General features: G+C 44.0%; 1 protein-coding gene across 2 annotated transcripts; it reads right to left on the bottom strand.

Moving 5' to 3' along the window:
- Window position 1: 1 nt before the first annotated feature.
- On the bottom strand, window positions 2-27,020 carry prkcea (protein kinase C, epsilon a). 2 transcript variants are annotated; one of them, XM_053413245.1, is made up of 15 exons: window positions 25,960-27,020; window positions 14,262-14,391; window positions 10,104-10,269; window positions 9,955-9,989; window positions 9,322-9,410; window positions 9,035-9,164; window positions 7,725-7,867; window positions 7,152-7,251; window positions 6,307-6,506; window positions 5,670-5,843; window positions 5,391-5,545; window positions 4,901-5,039; window positions 4,128-4,316; window positions 2,721-2,867; window positions 2-1,877 (listed from the first exon to the last, which is right to left on the bottom strand). In XM_053413245.1, exons 1-15 carry the CDS (start codon window positions 26,302-26,304, stop codon window positions 1,728-1,730), a joined length of 2,292 nt encoding a protein of 763 aa, XP_053269220.1. In that variant the 5' UTR covers window positions 26,305-27,020; the 3' UTR covers window positions 2-1,727. The 2 variants fall into 2 exon arrangements, with proteins under 2 accessions (XP_053269220.1, XP_053269221.1); XM_053413246.1 differs by having other exon boundaries at window positions 14,328-14,391.

Genomic DNA, 27,020 nt, shown 5'->3' with positions numbered 1-27,020 from the left:
GTGAGGGTGATGTAGACAGCTCAGTGTTTTATTGGAATCAGACCAGACAGGACTAGCCTGGCTGTTGCACTACATTTTGGCACAGAGTAAGATAGAAGTGTGACCAGGAACAGCCCTACCCCTGGGTGCACGAAGCTTCACTACACAGCGACTCTACTGCACACAGAGCAAACCCCGCTCGCCTTCAGACCACTGTACAGTACATGCGACAACAGTCCTTCTCTGTGTGTGTGTGCGTGTCTGTGTGTTTGTAAAGAAGAGAGTGAGAAGAAGAGGGAGGAGGCGAAGGAGGGAGTCTGCATGGGGTGATTTGTGTCTTGTGTTTGAAATGAGAGGTAATTCAGCTGCTGGTTCTCCACATTTCTTTTTCACCCGGCCGTAACAGACTTATAATAGTATAGTTATAGTATTTTACACAAAGGTTTCCTCCAAATACACTTTACAATAATAATAATAATAATAATAATAATATAAAAGAGAGAGAGAGAGAGAGAGAGAGAGAGAGAGAGATAAGAAAGAAAAGCCATTCTTGAAAAAAGCAAAAGTCAGAAAAGCAGGTAGTTTAGGCTGAGTGACAGCTGCTATTGGTGGGAAAGGGGAATTGGTGCTTCTGAGGAGACGTGGAAGGAAAGTGGGGGGGGGGGGGGGCTGAAAACACTGATTGTAACTATAGGAATAGAAATGCTGAGGACAAAATGTCATACATCAACGAAGAAAAACAAAATCCACGCATTCACCCACAAAAAAATGTACATTCACGAGAAATAATAACAATAAAACCGCCCACAGGCCGGCACATTCTGGCCGGCAGGAGGGGAGGTGGACTCTGAAACTAGCAGATGCATGAAACAGCTGAAAAAACTGGTCTTTTTCACTGCTTGACAGGCCACCTGTAACACTCTGCTCCACATAATTAGTTCAATAGCCTGTAACTCGTAAAGCTCGACATTCACTTTGTACACACGAGAGAGGATGAGAGCGATCGATCATACGACAAATCCGACAACAACCAAAAAAATAACATTTCGAGAACAAACAAAACCATAAAATATATAGATAGTCAGGGTATTGCACAAAGGGTATTTGGCCCTAACCGGTCCACATTAAGGACAATAATAACACAGGTGCTTGTCCATGCGCCACGACTCTCCTTTACTAGAAGACGATACCAACACGATACAGCCACTCGACACAGGCTATATACAGGCCTCTGCACCCGGCACCTACAGTCCACATTTATACAGGTGCTGGGGAGAGGAGCAGTGTCAGTGTGTAAATGTGTGTGTGTGTGTGTGTGTGTGTGTGTGTGTGTGTGTGTGTGTGTGTTTGGTTGTCTAAGCATATGCAGTGAGACTGCAGGGATGTGCGAGCGTGTAAAAACTTGGGATTGTAGTGTGTCTGTGTGACTTTGTGCTAAACGTGTGCACAGGGGAATGTGTGTGAGAGAATGTACAGGTGTGTGTGTGTGTGTGTGTGTGTAGTCATATTCATATTCATAATAAACCCAGGCAACAAGGACAACACAATGCAAGTAAAGAATATTCCAAAAGTAACAACAACCAATAGCTTAAAAATAAAGGAGTGATTGCACGTGTGTGTGTGTTTTGTAAAGGGATCTGTGGTTCTACACATGTGAGAGTGTCGGCATGTGTGCGTTTAAATGCGTGCTGGGTTTCATGTCGCTGGATCAGTGTGTGTCTGTGTGTGTGAGTGTGTGTGTGTGTGTGTTAGGTCTGCGTCTCCTCGGGGGCGCAGTAGGAGAAGTCCTTGAACTCGTCCTGGTTAATCTGTCGGATGATGGCCTCGTCCGTGGGCGTCAACACGGGGTCCTCCTTAGTGAAGTCCTGGTCGAAGTTATTCACATCTCGCTTGGTCTTCTGCAGAGCGCGCACACACACACAAAGAAAAGAATGACTTCAGAGGACGAAACTTCACTGCAATCTAGTGCTATGAGGGTAATATTATAGCGACCCCTTGTGGCCTTTCAGACTTACTGCCTTGTTTGTATGTGACGTTCGTACAGTCAGCTCAGTGTGTGGCTAGTGAATACAGATTCTACAGAAGTGGATTCCAACCCAAAATGTCGCATTAGTTTTCTTTGGGCTCATAAAATGATCAAAACTTTTTAATCATTGTATTTTTATTCATTAGTTTATTTTGGCTTTCTTCTAAGCTAAACCTTTGCATTTTCTAATCCAATACTGGATGGTTTTAACTCCTCAGTATCAGCTGCTTGTGGTTTGAAACTCTCCAGTATTATATGATACCAGTGATGAGTTTAAGGTCACATATCATGATTTAGTTTAAGGAGAATAATTTAATATCACAAGCAAAAACTTTGTCTTAATACAAATCGTTGTGGTTGTACTTTGGCTGAACAAAATACAAAGTACAAACACAAAAAAAGTATGATTTATCACTGGAGTTTGTTTTACTTTCCACAAGAGAACCTTATTTTACAGTGAAGTGCAGAGCGGAATGACCTTGCTGCAGGAAACAACAACTTTTGGATTTCTGGAGATTTTTCAACAGTCGGGTCCATTTTTTAAAGTAAATCAAAATCAGTAAGAACCAAAAACAAATGCAGGAAACACTCTTGCATGTGGGAACCAAGTTAAGAAATTAAGTCACAGCAGATGTCACTTTATCTTTAGCTTTACAGTTCTGAAGGGATGTAAGACGTCAGTGTTTGTGTGTAATAATATGTGTGTGTTTCTTACGATTCTGGGTTTGAAGGGCGGTTTGACTTTTCTCTGCTCCAGCAGCAGCCAGTCGATCTCTCTGAAGAAGGGGTGGGTCTTGATGGCCTCCTCGCAGCCCTGGCTCACCACGCAGCCCAGACGCTTGGCCGGGTTCTTGGTCATGAACTAACACACAAACACACGACACACAAGCTTGACTCTGAGATTTTCAGCTGTCTGAAAAGCAGCCCCTTTTAAAAAACAAAAAAGGACGTTTCCAGCTGATGTTTCATGCATAAAACAACGAGGACAGAAACAGAAGGATAAGGGTCGAGCAAAAAGCATTTCGGTGCTAATAATAGAGCGGAGGCATTAATGGCTCTGTGAATGCTACAAACAAAGAGGTGTAGTGGCAGAGTGATGAAGCAGGTCAGCGGAGGGCTGCTGTTATTTAACGCCCTTGAAAGCTGCGTCGCATTTGTTCCGCTGTCTGTTCACCGGCGTGAGAGCACTTTGTGATCTGCTGTGGTTTTTATGATGCCATTATTATTTTAACCTCTCTTTTTTTATTCTTCTCGGTATCACAGAGAAGTGCGCGTCTGTTTTCGTGCACTTTGAATGAGTCTGATTTGAGCAGGTGTGGAGAAAAACATGAATGACTGTGTGATAACAATGATCACAAGAATATTAATGTGATAAACACCTCCTTTCATGATGGAAAAACTTTTTCATAGAGACTTTTCGGATTAATACAAACATGTATTTCATAATGCAGCGTGGTGATATGCAGGTGAAACGCTGTTTAGGTTAAAACCTGTCTGAAAAACATACTGGTAGAAGATCCAAGTCTACATACAGCTATTGTATCATCAGCGTTTAACATCAGAACCTCAGTCACACATATCTGAATGTATCAGCGGCGAACCTTTGCCTCCTGTTTCCCTTCCAATCAGCGTGAGCGAGAGGTTGAATAAAACATTTGCTTCCCGTGGTGAAGCAAATCTGCAGCGAGGCTTCGCATGCGGTTCAACTTTGGTGAACTTTGACCTGTGATATTCGCGTGCATTGTGTGACTGTGCCATACCACATGGCACAAACTGGAGCTATATGCAAGTTAAACATCTACAAACTGGCAGTTTGCAATGGAACTCAGCCCAGTTCTGACTTTTTCTAAGCTTCTAATCATCTCATAAATGATCACTGGAAGACCTCCTCACAGCTGATTATATATTTGTGTGTTTAGTAATGAGAAGTGTCAGGATACTGTAACAAACCCCCAAACAAGTCACAAATAGAAATCAACTACATTAAACTAAATTAAACTTGTCTTCAGTTTAAAGCAGGGACGAGCCTCGCCAGTGATGGAGATGAATTGACTCTTTCAGGGATTTTAAACAGCTCTTAAAGAAAACATTAAAAGAGGTGTGTCTGAGAGATGAGCCGTACCGCTCGGAGGATGGAGACGGCCTCTTTGCTGAGCCACACAGGGTACAGGACGTCGTCGTGGAGGATCGACTCGAACAAGTCGTCTTCGTTATCGGCTTCGAACGGAGGCTGCCCGGCCATCATCTCATACATCAGCACGCCCAGGGCCCACCAGTCCACAGACGCTCCGTACTCCAGCTCCTGCAGGATCTGAATTCAACAACATGACACAGTTTAACGTGAAGGACGGATTTGAACCGGCTAACCTCCCCCTGCCTAACAGACTATAGGACTATCCTTGTCTGTTGCATTTTCACAGGATAGATTCTTCAGGTTGTGCAAAGGTTAAAACAGGGAAACAGCTAACCTGCCTCTTTAGAAATAGCTCTAAAACCCATTGATCCTAATGTTGAGTCTCTGCTGGTTGCCTAATGGCGACAGAAATAGCCAAGAACACTTTTTTAAACTCTGTTTTTTTTCTTCTTATAAGGAGACAAAGAAGACAAACAAGGCGCTTAATATTCATAGAGTTTCATAGGTGTTGTTTGGCTGATTTAAATATTTGGAGAGAGCATAGCCCTCTCTAACAGCTTTTGTCAAGTCGAATAAAAATTACTTAAAAGGTGGAGAACAGGGTTATCGCTGCTTGGAGACAAATCATTTTCAAAATAAAGCCTGCAGTACTTGACTTTCTTAATGTTGCAACCAGCCCACCACAGCACAGTTGAGACCACGATATATAAAACCAGCATCTTGAGGACAACGTCATGATCTGTGGGCTGAGTTCGGCTCACCTCGGGCGCAATGTAGTCCGGCGTGCCACAGAAGGTGGTGGTGGTCACTCCGTTCATGATGCCCTCTTTGCACATGCCGAAGTCTGCCAGCTTACAGTGTCCCTCTGCATCCAGCAGGATGTTATCCAGCTTCAGATCCCTACGAGAGACACAGACAGAGAGGGAGAGAATTAGCACCGTCTGGTTTCCACAGCAGTCGGGCTTGCTGAGATAAGTGAGCATGCGTTGCCAAAAAAAAACACATGAGAATCACCCCCTAATGCATGTGTGAATCATGTTGTCATGCACCTTCTGGTATGTTTCTTATAACTGAGCCATTTATAAAATTGCCTTCACTCATCGGCTCTCTGTCTTTTTCTGGCTTTTAGACAAAACAGGAATATTTTAAAGACTCTAGTAGATATTTCTGTTTCAAAGTGTTCTTTTTATCAGTTTTACAGAGTTGCTGGTAGAAAAACATGAAAATAAAGGAGCTGTTGGGGGTATTTACCTGTAGATGACACCATTACGGTGCAGGAACATGAGGGCCGAGGTGACTTCAGCGGCGTAGAAACGAGAGCGAGGCTCATCAAACTTCCTGGATCGCTGAATCTGGAACATCAGGTCTCCTCCGTTCACGTATTCCATCACAAAGAACAAACGGTCCTGCAGACAGAGGAAGACAAACACTTGTGAGACTGAGAAAACAGACATTAGCCATCAAATACGTGCGTGTGTGTGTGTGTGTGTGTGTGTGTGTGTGTGTGTGTGTGCAGTCGGGCCTTCCTACCCGTGTCTGGAAGCAGCAGTAGAGCTGGGTGAGGTAGGGGTGTCGGCGGGCGAGGGCTAGGATGCGCTTCTCGGTCATGGTGCAGTCAACGTCGTCGTCCTGCAGGATCACGTCCTTCTTTAAAACTTTGACGGCGAAGACCTCCTCCGTCCCCTTCAGCTCCGCCAGCATCACCTGAGAGGGAGAGACCACAGCAAGGAGGAGGAGGAGGAGGAGGAGGGAAATAGAGAAAGAGGAAGAAAGCAGTTCACAGAAGTTTAAGACTTTAACCTTTAACTCCACATTATTATAAATCGTATATCTCAGCTTTTACAATTGAACATTGAATGATTTATATATTGTTTAAATTTCAATATGATTATTCAAATCACATTTTAAATACCAAAACCTTTGTTTGTTATTATTTTTGAACTGAGTAATCTGTGTGTTTGGACAAACATTCATTGAAATTAAAAAAAAAGAGCCTCTGCCTCATCATATAATGTACATATGACTGGTGTATTGAGGTCCTTGATATTCCCTGACATTACCAGATACTGAATGTGGTGTTAAAAGAATAACACTGACATAATCATAAAGGTTAAGAACAGTAATCATATAAACATTCTCCTAAAACGCCTCCTCAGAGCCGCCGTACCTTGCCGAAACTGCCTTTGCCGAGAACCTTGATGAAGTTGAAGTCCTTGAGGGTCCTCCTCTGACTCTGTCCGTTCTCCCTGCCCGCGGAGGACGAGGAGGACGAGGAGTTGGTGGAGGAGGAGGATGAGGAGGAGGAGTGTTGGGGTCCCTGCTGGTCAAGCGACAGCACGTCCTGCAGGCGATCTAACTCTGCCAAGTCTGTGGGTGTCAGCGGAAGAGAGGATCAGTGAAAACAGGCTGGCTGCCCTTTCTCCTGTCGCTGTTCAGCTCGTCGTACAACAACAGAGACGTTTGCCATTATTTTTTTAACAATTACTTTTCAATAAACTTTTAAATTAATGATCATATTCTGGGATGATTCTGTTTAAGTTTCTCTGACCAGGAGGATTAAATAGCAGCTGTAACCTGTGTCATCGGAGTTTGGCCCGATAACGAATCCTTCCACATAGAGAAAGTTAACTTTTATTTCTCAGCTTAAATAGTATGAAAGCAAGATGACTCGGTAACAAATGGTGGTGGGTGGCGGGGGATCATTCTTACTGTAGGTAAATCAGGGTTAGTCTTATATCTAAAAGGGACACTAACGTATACAAGTGTAAATCAGGGTTCGTCTTATATCTAAAAGGGACATTAACGTATTCAAGTACTCAAAAGGAGCAACAATATTATTACTGAAAATAAAATGACCGGCTCTCACTGGTAAAATTAACACAGTAAAACCACATGCTGCTCAGAATGTATCTCAGAGGGCTTTGAAATATCTTCATGTTTGTGTAAAAGTGTTTTTTGATGATGATGTGTGTGCGTGTGAGAGTTTGTGAGTGTGTGTGTGTGTTGTGTTACCCTGCTGTGAGGGGGAGGTGGGGACAGCTGGCTGGCTGAAGCTGTTCTCGGTCTGAGAGAGCTCAGGAGGAGACTGGGGAGGGTCCTGCCCTGGAGTCAACTGGAGAGAGAAGGAGACAACATGGCCTTTCATTTGGGGTTCACCTCTTAAAACCTGTATCATCATGGGCTGCAGAGTTTAATCTCGGGTTCTCAGTTCGAGCATGGAACTTTGTTTTATGATAAAAACAGCCATTTAAAGCCATTCACAGATATATCCGAATCAGTTTGTCAATATGGGTCAAGACAACTTTTAGTTTACAGTATGACAATGTACAGAAGATGTTGATTTATCCAGTTTAATTTTCTTTTCTTTTTACAAGAATCTAAGCTTATTTGATGAAAAACTGCAGACAGAAAGAATATACGGCCAAAGGGGCAGATGCCAGTGTCTAGACGGGAGATTCTCATTATACCAGGCATGAAGAAGCTAATAGCATATTTAAAAAAAAGAACCAATGGCCTTCCAAATGCAGATTCAAACTTCTTTATGTTCCTGGTTGCAGAAGCATCACAGTGAGAATGATTCATTACCTTCCTCCTGCGCTGCGCGGTATTCGAGATCTTGTCAGGCGTGACTCCCAGGTCAGCCAGGACCTTAGCGATTCCTCTGGCGTCCACGCCGCAGTTAGGAGCTACATTTTTCTCACACCGCCTGTGCACATTCATCTTACACACTGCAAAACGGCAAAAACACATGAAATGGTTCAGGTTCATTTATTTTTGAAAAGGGGCCTTTTTAAAGAAGAAGAAAATGTATCCAAGGTATCAAAGTACATTGTTAATGCAGAAGATATCATATCTGGATGCTATGACTGCAACTTTGTTTACTAATGCGAATTTTCATTACCAATAATAGATTTCTCACATGGATTAAAAATGTCAGAAAAAAAGAGAAAATAAATGAGAAGCAGCTAACTTATAAAGCTGGAGGTTCGTGGAACGAATATTTTTCATTTTAGGGATTTGATGCAACAATCAATCGATTTTCAGGATGATTAAAGTATTATTCTGGTTTATTTCTCTCTATTGGGTTGAAATATCTTTTCATTCGCCATCTCCGTTGTAGAGATTCACGGACCGGCAGACTCGCATAAAATATTTTTAATAGTTATGCTGAAGGAGTTAAATCGTCCATGGCCACATAGATTTCACCAAGACTGGAATCCACCTTTCCTTCTGCACCGACTGTACGAACAACACCAATTTCCTGAGGTGCATCGTCCTGTTCCTGTTGTGTCTGTTTGATTTAGCTTCTTGTCTGTTTACTCCAGTTCAAATAAATACAGTGGACCACCACAGAGAAATGACTCATCCTCATAACAGTCCGTGGCATAATCCAACATTGTTTTTTAGCTTTTAGAATCTCCTCAGACGACAGTGAATCCGCAGTGAAAGTTGGCCTCCCACATGTAAACAAACCGGTGTGTGTGAATGATTATGCAGGGGGGGGATTAGGTCAGCCGGCAAGTTGCCCTGGATGTAGATCCCTATAGATCGGCATAATGACTGTGTTGCCTGTGAAATGATTCATGAACAAAGCATTTTTATTCAGTAAGCTGTTAGAAGGCTTCCACTGTTGGCACCGATATGTGTTGTTTTGTGTGAGTCCTTCCCTGAGTCCCTGAATGATTCTGATAATCGAATCATCCTTTCAATGAGCTAAGTTGTGCAATATTTATTCACCAACTTTGCACATAAACAAATCTTCCTCTGCAAAGATATAATGTGTGTGTCATTGAAACAATTGTGATTTTGTTGACAGCTTTTGATTTTAATTATCTGGACACATAAGATTTGTTATCAGGCCTCCCTGCAAAATTCCCAGCTGTGCCTGAACTCACCTTTGCACTGCAGGCCCTGCCTCATGAGGCCCCAGAGCAGGGAGCCACAGTGATCACAGAAGGTGGGGACTTTGTAGTTGTGGATACTGAACTTATGGGGCATGTTAACACTGAACCGCTGTGAACCCACCTACAGAGGGAGACGCACACACACACATGGTAAATCATCAGAATCTGAATTATTATACACAAAAGACCTTTATGATTGAGTTTGTGTGTGTTGATGTCGATATGTAGGTAAATGTGTGTATATGCATGTGTGTGTGTGTTTGTTTGTGTATGTGTACCTCCTCTGGTGTGTCCTCCTGCTTCTTCATCCCGGCACACTTTGTGATGATGAGCTCATGGCAGCGCTTGTGGACGACACACGTGCACACTGGAAGCACAGAGTCAAAATTTCAATCAACACATTTGTGGAAGACTTTCCCTTTTTATACGTTTATGAAACGTATATGTTTAATTTGATGTTCACATGATTCTGATGTACTGCTGGTGCACATATTGATGCCCTGATCCAAAATTGACCTTATTTAAAGAGTTGGGTATTCGCCAAATGTGACTCATCCACTTTAAATATCAATATGGAAATGTAACAATGGAATTTTTATCATTTTATACTCATGAGTTTTATTTCCACAACCATTCATGTCTGTTACTCTATGTAGATAATCAGCACAACTTCCTGCATCTGCACTGAACGATGAAGAATCATTCAATTTGATTGAGCATCAACACACTAATACATCATGTGGATGTTGTTGTGATGCAGGTCATAAACTCTCTGGGTGATGGCGGGTTTTGACCAAATCACAGCTGTCATTCAGCAGCACGTAATCCCTCTTGTGTTCTCAGGATTAAATTATAAATGATATGCAACATGTTACTTGAGAAATTGGAACCCGCGAAAGAAAAGTACTCACCCTGACACTGGTATCCCTGCTTCCCCAGGACGCCCCTATCAGATCACACACACAGAGGAGTCAGTGTTTCAGCCGGGGTGGTTACAGAAAACACAACAACAGGTAGGTTTGTGTGATTGTGAGTGTGAGTGTGTGTGTGTGTTTCCTACCAGATAAAATCTCTGCAATGTGAGCAGTAGGTTGGCTGTCTCAGGTAGGTGGCCATGAACTTGTGTCCATTGACTTGATGGACACGTCTTCGGACGGCGCCCTGTCGGCGGCGGGGACCGATCCTCTCCCGGAACACCCGCTCCTCATTGTCGTTGGTACCTGAGGCTGTGGAGCAAACAGACGGGAAAAGATCATCAGTAAAAATGTCAAAGCATCTGTTCCTTTCAGATGACACATCCACCCTCTGCGGATGTTTTCTTATGGCCATCGATTCTATTTCCTGAGACGGTTTGTACAAATAAGGACCATTTGCATCATGTTGCACAAGATGTTTGATCATTCAACGGCCTGTCATCTTCCTCTTCCCCCTCCCTCCTTCTTCCTCACACCTACCAGAGGCCTATGCATACATAGATGTGATTGCGTGCTATTTATACTTTGGTGTGTGGGCACTAAAACGAAGGACATCATATTAAAATACTCCTCCTCAGTGAGCAGCATCCATCCAGCCGTTCCCTTCACTTCCTCTCCGCATCTCCCCACAAAGATAAATGCTTTCCGAGGGTAACCTTAAGACAAGAGAACCACCTACACTCTCACTCCCACACACACTCCTCTCTGCGCTCCTGTCCTAGTTTGCCGTTCTCTCACTCTCCCTCCATCTCTCTCCTGGGTGCGTTATAGATGTGGTTACCGCTGAGTCTCACCAGAGTTCGATTACAGACAGGCTTTCTAGGGAACCTGTGTGTGTGTGTGTGTGTGTGTGTGTGTATGTGTGAGAGAGAGTGGGAGTGTATGTGAGGGGAAGTGTGTGTTTTTGTGTATCTGATGGTGGTGTTGGTGAGGGGGGGTGGGGTGGGGGCTAAACAGGCCATTACTGGGATCACTTTGTTTTACATAATACATCATCCATCTGTCCAGGACAGACACACACACACACACTACACACATGTACTAACACACACACACAGAGGCATGCTGACAAGGAGGGCTGATGAGTCGTAACAACAGTTAAGAGTGATCGCCGTGGAGACAGACGTACTCTGGACCCACTGAATGACCACCTGGGAGTCCAGCAAACACACGCACAAAAATACACAAACACACACACAAACACACAAACACAAGCAGGCTGAGGATTCGATAAGACACAAACATGTAAAAAAAAAAAAAAAACAGCGGAGGAAATGCTGAAGTACAGATGGTGGCATAAACAAATATGACGTGAAAAGGAATAACAATACAACTGTGGCAGGAACCCATCTTCCTCTAAAATAATGAATAACAATCTATTGAGTTTGAAGATAAATATATCAAATACGTTATATAGAAAATTGCACTGCACTCATTTCATTACTCATTGCCCTACAATGAGAAATTAAGTGGTTCCTCAAATTGCAAATATCTTTGTAGAAATCAATCCGGTTCTAACATTTAGAGGAAGAAAGGTTGCAGCAGAAGTTGAAGTAACAGTTGAAGCCGTTCCTAAAATATAATTTATGATTGTAGACACATTTATGAAAAACCTTTCTTAAACTGAAGAGAAATTGAAAAGAGAAAAGATTACATTTTCTGAAGAGAACCGAAGTGTGCTCGCCTCACTTCCACTGAACCACTTCCATTTCCCGTTTAAACATCGGAAATGTGACAATGCTGACTGTGCGGATCTATGAAGTTAAAGCTGCAGTGGTTTCTCAAATACTATGTAGGATTATAGGTACATTTGTGTTTTGTACAAAAATGTATCAATTGGTGTGTGTTTGTCAATAAGTCAGTCAATGAAAAACAAATATTGTGGTAATTGATTAATCGTTATCACTTTAAATTTTTCTCAAAAAGCTTCTCAAAGTGAAATTGTGATGCTCTATGTTGTCAGACACACAACGGTGGGTTGGTTGAACAAAACAAGTCACAGTTTTTTTCCCATCTTTTAAAGACCAAACAATACATAGATTAATCAATCATAATAATCAGCAGATTAATCAAACAGAAAGCTCTAAAAACTGCGTTGGCACTCAGTAGAGCGCGTCTGCCAAGCCCCACAGTTCCCTCAAATTCAATCTAGCTGCACCAAATTTCACACACTCATAGATATCAGTCCGCTAAATGTGTCTGATAATTGTTTTACCAAGATCCATTCATAATCTATAGGGAAATTGGTTAGAATGCCCGAAAATGCCCTGTCTTGTGATCTAAAGAAAGAGAGCGCAAAGATCCTGAATCCGCCATTTTTGTCTGGATCTGTACCAATAATGGGGTATTTCTTCCACCCTCCTTCCACCAAGTTTCAGTGCAGTAGTTTTTAGCGTAATCCTGCTGACAACCCAAAAAACAACACACAAATAAACAGAGAGTGGCAAAAAAAACTCCTTCGAAGAGGTCATAACAAGCCCTTTGTTGCTTTTCTTAAAAAAAAAGCTTTTATCAGTTATGCTGGTAATATTTTAAGTGTTATGTGGAATGTTGCGTCACTTATTTTGATGAAATGTGAGGAAAAACACACAAGGATCAGAAAAAGGATGAAGAAAGATTAGAAGAATACTGAAACACAGGGGGTGAGGCTGCAGATGGTCAAAATAGGTCAGATTAATATTTGCTTCCTGAGACCAACAGATGCAGAAGGATGGAGAGGACAGAGGAGGAGAAGAAAATAGAGTGGAACACGTCCTTCCGTTGTCTCAAACTGCAGAGAACAGATTGCACCAGGGGAAAAAAATAAATCTGCTAAAAATACCACCTCTACTTCTAGTTCTCGCCCTGTATCTCTGCATCCTCTACTTCTCTCCATCCGTCCTATCAGCGCATGCACACACACACACAATACACACACACACACCGTTTATTTTTATCAGCATACATTAACATGACGAGCACTCAAGCCAGCTGAACTCAGAGAGGAAGTTCAGGAGTGGGCGGAGAGAGAGTCCAGAGGTCACAACAGAGGGTCCAATCATCGATAAGGAGGGCAAGACAAGGGTCTGTGTGTTGATGTGTGCGTGTGTGTGTGTGTGTGTGTGTGTGTGTGTGTGTGTGTGTGTGTGTGTGTGTGTGTGTCTGTGTAATCCGTGGCTCAATCTACCCTACTATTTTAAGAATCTACTCCCTCTCTCTTCACTCTCCACAGCTGCCTTTATCCTCCTTTATACAGAGGAGCTCTTCACCTTTATACTGCGGCATCCTCTCCAGCACAGTCACTTCCACCGCACACGCATATACATGTATATAAATGCAAACTTCACCGGAAAGCAGAGAGTTGCTTCTATTTATAACCGGGTGTCAACGTACACAGGTGCAGGAGACAATCACTCTTATCCAGCAGCAGGTGAGTGAGCGAGCGCATGGACTAATTGAGGAAGACACTGTGGGCGTCTCCATGTTTAATCACTTGAAACAAATGGAGGAGATGGAAAAAGAGCGAGAGAGAGAGAGAGAGAGAGAGAGAGGAGAGAGATGAATTCTGTTTAGCGACTTTCTAAGAAAACAGGACGGCCTCGGGCTTCATGTTTGGCCTCTTTTCACAGTAATCGCTCCATCACACCCTGTGACCTCAAATTTCACTGCAGCAAAGTGGCAACAACAGCAGAGGATTTAAACTTATAGTCACATTTTATATACAACAAATAACACAGGCTGGAAGCTCTGCAGATCGTTTGAAATAGTTCACTCGTGACCCAACAGAGGGCGCTCACTGTCAGCTTGACCTATTGCATTTATCAGCAACGTAAAGCCCCTTTTGTCACTGATCAAAAAAGCCACTCACACCTGCTATCATCTGACTTTTGTCTGCACTTGGAATGGGAGCCATGGGCATTCAGTCCCAGGACAAATGCCTCTGCAGTAGACACAGGTTTCTATCTGCTCCAGCTCTGATAAACAGTGATGGAAACGCAACACTCGGGTGAACGCACTAACTTGACAAGACAGCGAAGTGAGAGTTGTTGGTGCGTTCATGACGCACCAGGGAAAAAACTGAAAGGCAAATTCCTCTACTGGCAATGGGAATGGAGTCAATCATATTTATATTTTTTGTGTTTACCCACGTTGAAAATGGAGGACGCTAGCAAATAGCGACCCTTATAAAAGCTCATTACTTTGAACTCATACCACATCTGTACAAAACCATCATTAAACTAGATATTCTTTCATGTGTTAAATACCTTTCTTTTTCCCTCTGTGTGTGTTTACAGCAGGACAGTATGCGTAGTGTGTCGAGTTGGTCTCACCCTCTGTGGAGGATCCGGAAAGGTCAATGACCACATACACCTTCCCCTCGGGTTCCAAGTCAATCTGTGCAGACAGAGAAGGAGAAACACAAAGTGAACCAGTGAGAAATAACACAGCTGAACAGTGAGTGCAGCAGGGGGGGAGGGGAGGGGGGACTTTCCTTTACAAAATAAACACACCCGTGCACATGGAAGAGGTCATCGTCTTCACCAGCATCCCCCCCACAACTTTATTTCAATACAACATATTTTTACATGTTTACAAATGAGAAATAATGAATTAATCCACCTATTCAATGCATGCTGCAATCACTAAATCATTTCATTTAAAACTAGTCAAATTCTCCTGAGTCCTTTGCTGTTCTGGAGAATCCTGACAACAGAGGGTGTTCAAGAGAAGCCAATTCTCGTATAGTTAAATAAAGTGTAACCCTACTTTAGCATATTATCCTAGTTAATATTACGCTACTATTAACAGAGGAGACATTAAAGCGGTTCATGTGCTGAGTGCTGGTAAATCAGTAAAATCCCTCCTCAACAGAGTCAAATCATTTTCCTAGACAAAATGTTCTGATGCTGTGAAACGCTGGCAGCCAATATTACATGTCGGACATAGTAATGCTCGTGGAGTCTGATCCAAACCTCATATTTTTAGATCAGTGTCAACACACTGCAAAATGCTAAGAATTAATATCTTGTGCCGCACTCAGAGGGACGTTCAGAGTTGCCAAAACCCAGACGAGTTGCTGGAGGAAGAAGACTGCAGGGGAAGCAAAGCTGCTGGGAGAAGGAATGATGTCACTACAAGATATTCGCTACGTGTGTTATAATCCATTAATCCTCTACATACACTAGGCTACATAGTATGAATTATATAGAGCTCATATAAATGGATTTATCAAAACAACAGCTGATTAAACTGCCAACTCTTTTTAATATATCGTTATTACTCTCTGCGTCCTTCATATTAGCAAACAGCTTGAATTACAAGTCAAACTGAGCGTTGATCGGTTTGTGTGAGCAGGTGTCATCCAAAAGGATTCTGGGTATTTCACATTCACGGAACAAAAAAAGAAATGTTCCTGCTCAAACACTTATAGATAAGCAAACATGGGACACACACAAAGTTATTCAACAAATAGTGACCTCACCCACCCCCCCGCCCCACCGCCCGACATTATACATGCAATTACGGAGATTAGCGAGAGTGCAACAGAGAGCACCAGAGACGGCCGACAACAGGAAGAGAGAGACGGGAGAGAGACAGTGCAAGAGAGAGTGAGACAGAGAGGTTTAAATCCTTAGTTAAGCTCTGGGACAGTGGCAGATCCCCTTATGCAACAGTCAGACTCACACACAGGCAGCAACACACAAGCACACACACACACATACAATTCTATGCATCGCTGAATGGCGAGACACAAAGAAAACACTGCACAGTGAATTCAACAAATACTATTTGCTTATCCTATCATTTACATCTGATATTGATTTGTATTTTCCCCATAAAAATTAAGTAAAATGTTACCTGATGTTTTTTTTAATTTGTGGTGCATTAAACTAAACCCTACATTTGGCAGCCAATGATCGGAAGGAGGAAGGTGTTAATTTAATTTGCTGCTCAGTAAAATAAGAATGAAAAACTAAATGCAACTATTTTGATGATTAATAGTTTCTAAGTCATTGAAATGGTAAAAACTACTCAAATGAGAGGTTTTTTGCTGCTTTACTTTTCATTATAAACTGAATATCTTTATGTATCTGACTTTTGACAACATGTCACTTGTTATAATAGCATTATTATTTCTATCTATCGTTGACTGATAATCAAAAAGGATTCATCAGAAAAACAAACAATACATTCATCGAGAAAGAAAATTGTCATTAGTTGCAAGTCTCTGATGTCAAGGAATCTATCTCGAGTGAAAGAATGTAGCTCCTATATATTCATCAGTATGCAGTACTATCATCCTTTTGTTGTATGGGTAACACGTAACCACTGCATGGGATTTGTGACCTACAGTATAAGCGCCATTCAATTCTTGATGTCTACCCTTGAAAATGTTGTGCTAATCCCCAAATGTAACCTCTTGCGTAACGGCGCATCTCAGCGAGGATTTCAGCCGAAAGATGGACTGAGAGTGATTTTGAAACAGAGCGGAGCAAATGGACGGCACCGTCATTGACTCAGTGCTCGGCTCCTGAGGCAGCACGGCAGCATTGTGACATCACCTGCTGCTGGCCAGGTGAGCTGGGAAGTGCCTTCAAGATAAATCGATACGAATGACTATGACATGGACATGGGGTTTTCAAGATTAATTAAGTCCGAGCCAGTGTTTGATATCATACCCATTAGTCTGAAATAAACAGACCTTCGTTGCTCTTGACAGACTTGAAATTCTTTTCTTCATGATTTCAGATGCAAGGGTTGAATATGTAAGGTGAATATGCTGAGTACTAATCAAAGCATAGTTAGACCCTAATACCAACGCTCTCACTCCAAAATGCTGCACATAGCCAGTGTAGCATTAGCTGCTTTGAGGAGAGCACTGGTGTCCCGATAATTACCAGAAATGTTTATCGGGGGCCTGTGGGTACAATCCCAAATTCCCTGGGAGTTTTCCTCTTGTAATGAGTAAAATATACAATAAAATAAAACATAAAAATATTATATATACGCAGTAATATGAGATTAACAAATTTAAATAGACAAAAATAGGATAAATTTGGGTGCAAGGTGACATTTTAAACAAAGAAATCACAAGATACAATGCAATTATATGAAGTCTTGAGACTGGTAAAACTTATAAACATTGTTGATTATTTTGTTTCTTTAACGGTTTAGGCAATTCAATGTTTGCATATTAAACGAAACACAGTCTCAACGTCATGTTCTTGTCAACCTGACGGATCGATTAATCGTTTCAGCGCCACTAGAATGACCTATGGCCGTGCTAAGTGAATCGAAACGCTGCTCAGCCTTCACCTGCCGTGTGCAGACACGCACATGCACTGAACACCCCCGCCCTCACAACGAACGATGGGAGGAGAGAGAGAGAGCTGGAAAATCTAGTTCCCCTCATTAAGCTTGTTAGTCCAATTAGGACACTGATACAGCCAGGGAGACGAATAACTTCACAAACCTTCTCTCACTCTCTCACACACAGCCAGTGTGTGTGTGTGTGTGTGTGTATGTGTATGTGTATGTGTGTGTGTGTGTGTGTGTGTGTGTGTGTGTGTGAGATAGGAGAGAGAGAGAGAGAATGTCTGGGGATTTTTTCAAATCGACTTCAGAGGGAGGTTAATGTTAAACACACATACAAGCTTAACTCTCTCACATTCCCTCCATGGCCACACATACAAACAGGCCCCAAATACACTCACATGGGTGCTAGAATTAAAAAAAGGACACACACACACAGACACACACACCATATGCAGTAGCACAGAGGAGCACTCTACCAAGCAGACAGGCCACTCAAAGCTTGCATTATATCAATACTGTGGCGCTAACCCCCTCCCACTCTCTGTCCATCTAGCTCGCTATCTCTGTCCAACCAGACAGCTCTCTCCGTCTCTCTCAGGAGCGTTTAGTCTCAGTGACAGCCTCCCACATCCATCTGTCAAATAACAAATTTCGGCTTGGAGAGAGCTCGACCGCAATTGCACAATAACAGGCGCGTGTGTGCTCCTTGCTAGCAGTCAGCAACTCGAGCTTGCCCACTTGCACACACACACACACACACACAACACACACACACACAGACGGGAGGCCCATGCTGAGTGAGACGGCGTGAGAGTCATGCATCTTTAATGTAACATCACAGACGGCTAATAATGTAAGAGAAGCTGAGCTGTGTGGGGGTGAAGGAGGAGGACAGTGAGGGGGGGGGGCTAAGCTAAGCCAGATCCCTACCACGAGTGACGGGTCAGGCCGTCCAGTAGCGTCTACAGGACAGGGGGCATAATTAGATTTGGAGGAGCGGACATTCCCTCTCAGCTCATCCTGGCTGCTCCGTCATCTTGCAGACGAGCGGGTGACGTCCAGATGGACTGACAGACGGCCTGAAGAGCAGCCCCTGCAGACCCCGCTGCTGGAGCAGCCTGAATGAGAGCACACTTCATGGAGACTCAGTCAGCAGGAGGAAGCTGCAGTCCAGGAGAACATGCAAACTCCACACAGAGCGGCTGCAGAGGAACCGGGATAACCACAGCTCTCTAATTTTTACTTTCATTACTGATATTGTGATGTAAATTGCAGCTATTCTCACCCAAAGCTCTCAAACTGTGAATCAAACACAAGAAGTATCCGTGAAGCTGCTCCGAATTTCACACACTTAAAGAAATCAGTAGAAAAAAGCCTGATTTATTTTCATCAAGATCCATGAAACATTCCTGATGTGGATTAACATCCAAATGTAATGGGTTCTATCCCGACCCATACCGCATCATTACCAGTTTCTCGGTAATTTGTTCAGCAGCGTTTGTGTTTGTGAGACAAACAAACAAACACATTATCTCTAACTAACTATCACCCTTATCCGTGTGTCCTGTCCCTGGCTAAAGATAAAGGCAGATAGCATGGAAGTGTGTGAGTGAGAAAGTGTGTCTTTCTTGGCAGACACACAAAAATAGACACACTGCTGGGGTCACACAGAGAGAGATGGGACGAACCGTGTGCATTTCACCTGCTGTCCCAGAGCTCTCAAATATCCTCCCATTTCTTCCCTTTCACTGAGAACATGAATTAAACACACTCCAGCGCGCACAAACACACACACAGACACACACACACAAAACAAGCGTGCTGCTCTGCCCACTGATGCCAAATCAGGTCAACCCTTGGTGTGTGTGTATTGTCACTGTGGTAACACTGCATCTTAAATCCAGTCTGTCCTACTTAACCAGGAGGCCGCCAAGGGGTGGAGCCCATGATGTCATTGTCCGGCAACTTGCCATGGTGAGAGAATGGAGTCTCGGGGTCAGGGATAGAGAAAGGGATGATGACAATATGGCTGTGACCTCGTCTTGAAACGAGCAGAGAGGGAGGGCGGGGCTGAGGAGGATGGCTACACGGCGCTGCAACTCAACACTAAAGAGCTATGGTAATTCAATGGTGATGGAGATGTAAAGGTACGACCCACACGGCTACATGGTCATGCTGTTGCTTATGTTCTCAAGACTGTTTATCGATAAAGAGTTATTCACTAGACAAGCTTGTTAACACACAACCTGTCTCAAAGACATCTGTAAACTGCTTAACATCGGGTTTATTTGTACAATTTGTAACACAGCTAATAAACTACATTAGCATCCTTCATGTTGATTCTCAAATTCATGGATTCAAGGTCAACTTGACGCAAAAGATCATTTCTGATTCACCCAAACCAACAAATCTCCTGGTGATGACTGCGTCGAAAAACAACGATTCAATTGCAAACTTTACGATCCTGCCGAGACCTTAACGCAACCTGGGTGACATCAATGCTGGTGATGCTACAAACAGTTTACTGAGGAAATGGATGTCTTACATGATACCTATGAGCAGCCAAAAAACAGTCTTAGCTATCGAACAAGACGTTTAACCCCATTTTTAAAGCCTCAATTAATCAATTAAAACCAAACTTACACTTTCACATACATTAGAGTAATAAGAACTACCATAAATGACATAAACCATCTTTGAGAAAAATGCCCTTTGACTTTTTTGTTTGATAACATGAAGGGATTTATGACCTATACTGCAGCCAGCCACCAGGTGTAGATCAAGATGCTTTGGCTTCACTTTTAGGAACCTTTCATGTCGTCTGATGTACATACTGTCCCAACATTAATGGCACAGCTCTCGAAAGATAAAAACAAAATTTTAAAACTACAATATATAATAATATTATAGATTTGGCTGATTGCATCTTCTAAAAAACACAATAATAGTTGATTTAGGCCTCAGAGACAATGACTACAAACAGGGTCACCAAGAACAATGAGAGGATTTGTCAACGTCAGCCTCACAAAGCGACATGTTTCAGTTCAAACCCGTAAACTATGAATTCATCTAAAAATATTTTAACCTTTTTAAAAAACAGACTGTCCTCTAAAAGAAGTCCTTGACTCATTAATCCTGGCTGCTGGTAAGTATAAGCATGTGAGTGTGTGAATGTGTGTGCGTGTGAGTGTTGATGCCAAGTGTCGTACCGAGGCTGGCTGACATCTGACGTGGCCCAGTGTCCCCGTGAGGAAACATTACACTGGTGTGGTCATCGCCTCTCTAACTTGTGCCTAGAAGCTTCTGGCAGCCTCACAGCTCTCAGCCTCCAGCCTGATATATTTACATGTACACACACTCACATCTACACCTCGTCTCCTGCTCCCCCGCTCCTTCATCACTCTCTTCTGCACAGCCTCTCTTTCCTGTTTTTATTTCCTGTAAGTATTTTCATTTCCCTTTCACCCCCCCCCCCAAACTCCCTCCTCCTTCTCCCTCCTCCGCTCTCTCTCAGGACCTTTTGACGCCTTTTAAAAGTTACCTGACACGGTTTATAGACCCATTTTAGCAGGAGAATTAAAAGTCGATGACTCAAGTCCAAACGCAGACAGTAACGACATTAATTTGGACTGGAAACATGTTAGACTGGCAGCATGTCCAGAGTGTAGCCCACTTCTCCGCCAATATCAGCTGCTACAAGGCTCTAGCCGACCATAAAAGTATAAGCGGTATAGCTAGTGGATGAGTGAATAAAAACTCATCCTGCTTTGCACCACGATTCAGCAAGAACTTCCAAAATGTGTCATAAAATCTAGAGAAGGAAAATTTATTTTACTTTGACAAAAACATTTATTGCAAGAATCTGTCACAAGAATCTTGTGGATTACTCTAAATAATCGGAGACAAACTGCTACAGACGCAGTGCAACAGGTGACAAGATGAGGTGAATCCTTTGCGATCTTAACAGAGTTGAATAACGATTACTTTGTGAGCACAGGATAAACTACAACTTGCAGGAACACACTACAAACATATGTTTTGGTCCGTATACATGAGACTCTCTCGTTTTAAGTAATTTCCCCACTTTTGATAGTTTCTACTGTGTTCGGTCCTCTGTGTCCTGCGTACAGTCATGTCTGAAATAGCTCCGACCCCTCGACTCACCTCTTCTGCTGTTTATCCCTCGAGCATCTGGGGCTTATGGGAAATGATGTTAGCTAAAGGCGGTTAAAGCATGAATACTGAATAAAGAACCATTTTACTTTGACTCTCAATCCCATTCGTTTTGGCAAAAGATGGTTCACCGTGAATTTGTTCATTCTTGCACATGCATGACATGCTTAACGAAATATTATGATCCATAACCATAGCTACTACTTATTTCATAGGAAGTCATTTCTCTGACTCAATCTTCACATTAACATCCATGACAGCAGCCAAATAATCTCCATTTAGCTAAACAGCTTATTTTCAAAGTGGAAAGTCAAATGTGTGACCCTGGACTTCAATCATAATCATCCTTTGCATTGCTGCAGCGCTAACATACCATGGCTGCCACAGGAATGTACAGACACAGTTCTGTTTACAGTGGCATGTGGCTCACCTCTATACAAAGGCGATGCAAGGCAGTTGTATTTATATAACACATCTCACTGCAAGTAAACTCCATCGTGCCTAACGTTTGAAAAGGCATACAACACAATCACCTACACGATCAGGAGTGTGTGGCAGCGGCGTTTGCATTCATGCGATAGCTTACATGAAGGACAAACAGTGCTATGACGTGTTGTGTCGCTGCTGATCTCAGATGAAGCTCTGCACAGCAGTGGACGATCGAACCGGACATTTGGGATTGTAGCTTTGATTTTGTAGCTGACGTGAACTGAACTTTGTCAGGACAATTCTCTATGGAGTTTGCCTTCTAGTTTGAAGAACAACCAGAAAATGTCTGGAACATTCAGATGAGGGTTGGCACATGGGTTCATCGTTCAGGACGCGGGACATAATGTATGGATTCTGCTGCAGAAATCATGTGTTTGTTTTTTTACAGCACATCAACACTGACGTCGGCCCTTATCTCTAATCTCTTCATCTTTCCAAGTTGACATCTTCATCGACAACTTCTACGGGTATGGCTCCTCTTTTTCTTCATCATGAGATATTTGTATTCTGGGTTTTTTTGTGTTGCATTTGTCGCATGTTCGAAACGTCATCAACACGCCCACTCGCTCGCTGTGAATTCCCCAGACATTTTCCTGTTGCTCGACAATTCATCTGGTAGGTAAAATAGAATTTCCCATGAAGGATGGCCTGTTCTGAGCGGACGCCCCATGTACGCAGGCTCGAGTCCTCCAGCAGCAGCTGTAGGTTTGGTTCTGACTCAGCCCTTTGCTGCGCGTCTTCGCCGTTCTCTCCCCTTACACACTTAAACTCCGTCCTATATAAAAACAAAGAGGCTTAATGCACCAAAAATGCCCATGTTAAAAAACCCTGTAAGAGGTTTAAATCATCCTGACTCTGCAAAGAACCACAAGTGTTCTACTTTGTTTTTCCTCTCTTCTTACCCCCCCCCCCCCCCCAATTCTCACCTACCCATCTCTCTCCGTGGTGTTTCTGTGGGTGAGAGGCTGTCACCAAGGGGACAGGCTGTCATTGTCACCATGGGGATGGGCTCCGCAGAGCATCTCAATTACTGAGTGGGACAATTAATAAGCATCAAAGCCTGGTTAATATTTCACCGGCGGCACGGCGTAGGAACCTGGCCCACAGCGCTGGGGGTCCATGTGAGACGGATCGTGGAGAGGCGGAGGAGGACAATAGAGAACAGCAGGCAGAGACGATGGGAATAAAAGAGGAGAGACCGGTGATGAAGATGAGGAAGGCAGCAGAAGGACGGAGGAAGTGAGAACGACTGAGTTAAAGTACACAGGCCTCTGTGTTCATGTGAACAGCCGGCAGCTCAACCATTTGGTACAACTCTGGTCTGTGTCTCACTATGGGTCCTAGCATTCATATTCAGGAAAGATGTTCCAATACTGATACCAGCACCAGAAATGCCTCTGGTACTGCCGATAAGACAGGGTCAGGCATCACCTAATAGGCCAATCTTTGTATCGATCTGAATCTACCACATCTTCACCCAGGAAAATCTGCTATTTTCCTTTCCTGTAAATTATTTATTCTTCTTTGCCGCATCACAACAGCTGTTGCGCCATACTGCCACTGGCAAGTAGTGATCTGAGAGCGGCGGAGAAGTAGTGATTTCCAGTAGAGTTAGCCAGAGCTAAAATGTCAGCAGGTGGGCAACGTTTCACAAGTAAAGAGGTGCAGAGTAACGTGTGCAAGACTTCAGTTCTGAGCGGTGGAACCAGTATCTTATTGGTTCTCATATCGGCCGATACACAAAGTCCAGGTATCCGAATCAGTATCAGGAAGGGAACAATGGTATTATAACATCATAATATTGATTAGTTATTTTAGTGGGGTTGTTTAGGACATTTTACAATTTAATGGACATTTTGTTGTACTTGAAAGACTTTATTCCTGTTTTTCCTGAGAAAGTGACATTTTCACAATATGTGTCCTTTGTGGTGCGCAAGCCCGGCAGGAAGAGGAAGACGATGGGTAAACGAAGGCGGGGTGGGGGGGTGGGGGTTTAAGTGTAAGTACTATGACGAGAGGGGTATCACTGCTGGAGATGGGGAGGATGGGGGAGGCAGAAGTGGTGAGTAATGGAGTATTGCAGGGAGGAGGACGCAGGGAAAGTGGGTGGGACTGTGCTGCTGGGAGGCTGATGTATTGACGAGCTGGCAGCGTGATCGATGGGATGTGGTCAATCAACAGAGTGATCCATATGCTGACCTTACTGTGGATGGGCAAGGGACGAGGGGCGTGTGTATGCGCTCCCTGTCTGTGGGTGTGTGTGCGTGTGTCTATTTATATGCGAATGTATACCGTTATAGTACTATGTTACATAACTATACATCAATTAAACAGCCCCTGGGGACCCGTACCGTGTGGTTTTGCATTCTTCAGTCTATTAAATCGTATACATGGTGTAAATATTAACAAAGAGTTCAGTTACTTCTGTATGAAAAAACTCTTCAGATTAATTCACCACAATGGACATTTTGTTGCCCCTCTCTTTTCTATTACATCATGGTCATATGTTAATCCAGCTGAAGACAGGGTCTGTATTTAAAAAGTCTTCAAAACAGAGTTACCACGCAACAAAAACGCCATTTTGACAGAGGAAATGCCACTAATGCTGTAACTGTGATGGTTTATCCTCATATTTCCAACAGGTTTAAAGTTCCTGTTGTTTCTTTCATATATGGTATGAGAATGGACTGAAACCAGTGGCTACCCTAAAAGATAGGAAATTATTATTTCCCAGAATAGGCTTTGGAAGATGGTCTGCAGTGATGGAAAATATACGTTAACCGCAGCTTATGGGCTAATGACAAAACAACACGTGTGGTAATTTAAAATCCATGTCCTCAGCTCCCACTACACGTCCTGACATCACCTTCGTCAGCCGCTCATCCGACACAAAGACAAGAACAACCACACGCAGCCGAAGTGGAAGAAGATCACATGTCAGACCTGGAGACAAAACTCACAGACCACAAAACAACTGGCCCTTTATCCCCCCTCGTATACAGATCCACATGTGGCGCCCCGGCATCACAGTCCCCGACGCAAATGAGATTACATGAAGAGAAACCGTAACAAAAGAAAGGAACTTCAGTCTCTCTCTGTCCAGCTACTGAAGTCACAGTATGATTGTGTGTCTGACAACTCACAGGAACCGGACTGTGGTGAAGTCCCTGCTTCATAATTGTGATTCTACAGCTTCCACTCCAAAAGGGGCAGGAGGAAGTTGAGGGGCTGAGGAAGGACGACTACAGGCTGCAGCTGAGACGTCCAAATCTGATCTAACGCAAGTTCAGCTCCCGTGTCACAGGTGAGCGGCAGGATGTCAGTACAGAAATCTCTTCCCTAGCTTGAGTCTGCATCACAGGTTAAAAACCCGACCGAGTTGGACGGCCGGTCGAGAAGAGTCTCAATTTGATGGGAGACTTCTAGCGCTGAATTTGCTGCTAAACTGCCAAAGGGGTAAAGGTGTAAAAATCTAAGAGGCATTTGTGGTTTAGGAGCATGTTTGCAGCTGAAAGGCCCCAAGAACTGAGACGCGTTTCTTCAATATGTCGAACTTATACAGTATCGTCTCGTCTTGCTCTTCTATATCGCTGATATATTGATTCCAAATTTGCTGGAAAGAGAGTAACGTTGTTGGATCAGTGCTCAGAATCCGTAAAAAGTTGGATCAGCGCATCCCATACTCATGAGCAAGGCATTGGGCTCACTAAAGCCTGCGATGCAATAATGTTGTGAACCTCCGCGGAAGGGATGTGAGCCTGTGAATGTATGTTGTGAAGCGGCAAATGACTAAATGAGACTCCTTCCTGGAAGAAGCTGTTGATAAAGGAACTTGGACATGGCTGAAGGCTCATTAAAACCTAATCAGCTGAGGAGCCACTGGGCAAGGTCATACTATGGACCTGTTCCTCTCTACACTGCAGATCCAGCCTATGATGCCCTCCAGTACCCAGGGCACCTGGACCTCACATATCAATCACATACCCAGTCTTCATAGTGCCTGGTTCCGTTCTGCAGCAGGTCCTCCAGCTGGATGGTGCAGTTGGCCACGAAGTCATCGTATCCGATGGGCGCATCGTGGAAGACGGAGAGCTCCAGGCTCCGTCCCTCGCGGACCTCGGTGCAGAACTCCTGGTGCCAGGCGGGGCTGTTGGTCTTGGTCCTGGTGGCGGTCTGGCCCAGCCGGGTCTGGTCCAGGTTCAGGGCCAGGTAGGGGTCCAGCAGGAATGAGCCGCTCTTGCCCACAGCGTGACGCAGGGCCCATGGGGTGGGTTTCAGGTCCACTGCCTCACACACTCGCACCTTCAACAGGCCACTGAACACAGGCATAGCTACAGGGGTGTGTGTGTTCTGTGTGTATGTGTGTGTGTGTGTTAGGACTAGTCAGCCTGTTCCTGCTCCTGTACACAGAGTGTTTCCTTCCAATGAGAGGGGGTCACTGCACAGTCCTGCTACATCCCATAATGCCGCGGGCTCCTTAGACTCTCAGTCTAGTACAGCCATATCAGAACACTGTGTTATCCTCACACTCACTCACACAGACACACACTGATGTGCGGTAACACGCAGCACCAACGCAGACTCACACCCTTCAGAGGTCGCTCTCGTGTTTGTTTATGCTCCAGACAAGATTCCAGAATATCTGCGGAAACAGGCCGGGATAGGGACGCCTGGGCGGGGTGTGCAGGTTAACGGGCTCCGGTTGGGTTCACTCGAAGCCCCCGAGCCTCCCCACCGCGGGTCCGTGCGTGTGTCTGTCCCGGGTCAGGGTGGGAGAGAGCGGGAGCAGCCGCGCCTAGCCATCCGGGATTGGTGCTCGGTGTCCAGCCCGTCGCAGGCTCGCTCTCCGCCGGGATAAGCTCCTCGACCTCACGGTGCCGCGGTGTTCCTGCGCGTCCTCTCCGGTAGGCAGCACCTCTGTGTGTTCGCCAAGCCCGCTGCGGTGGTTTTGTGTTCACGACCAGCCTGAGGACATCACGGCGGGGCTCCGCTCCCCAGCTCCGCTCCGCTTTTTTTTCTGCTGTGGTTCCTTGCGCGCGCCCCCC

Source organism: Pleuronectes platessa, chromosome 21 (genome assembly GCF_947347685.1).
Source record: "Pleuronectes platessa chromosome 21, fPlePla1.1, whole genome shotgun sequence".
Classification (NCBI taxonomy): Eukaryota; Metazoa; Chordata; class Actinopteri; order Pleuronectiformes; family Pleuronectidae; genus Pleuronectes; species Pleuronectes platessa.
The sequence above is the reverse complement of the archived record's forward strand: the minus strand, read 5'-3'. Positions and strand labels throughout refer to the sequence as shown.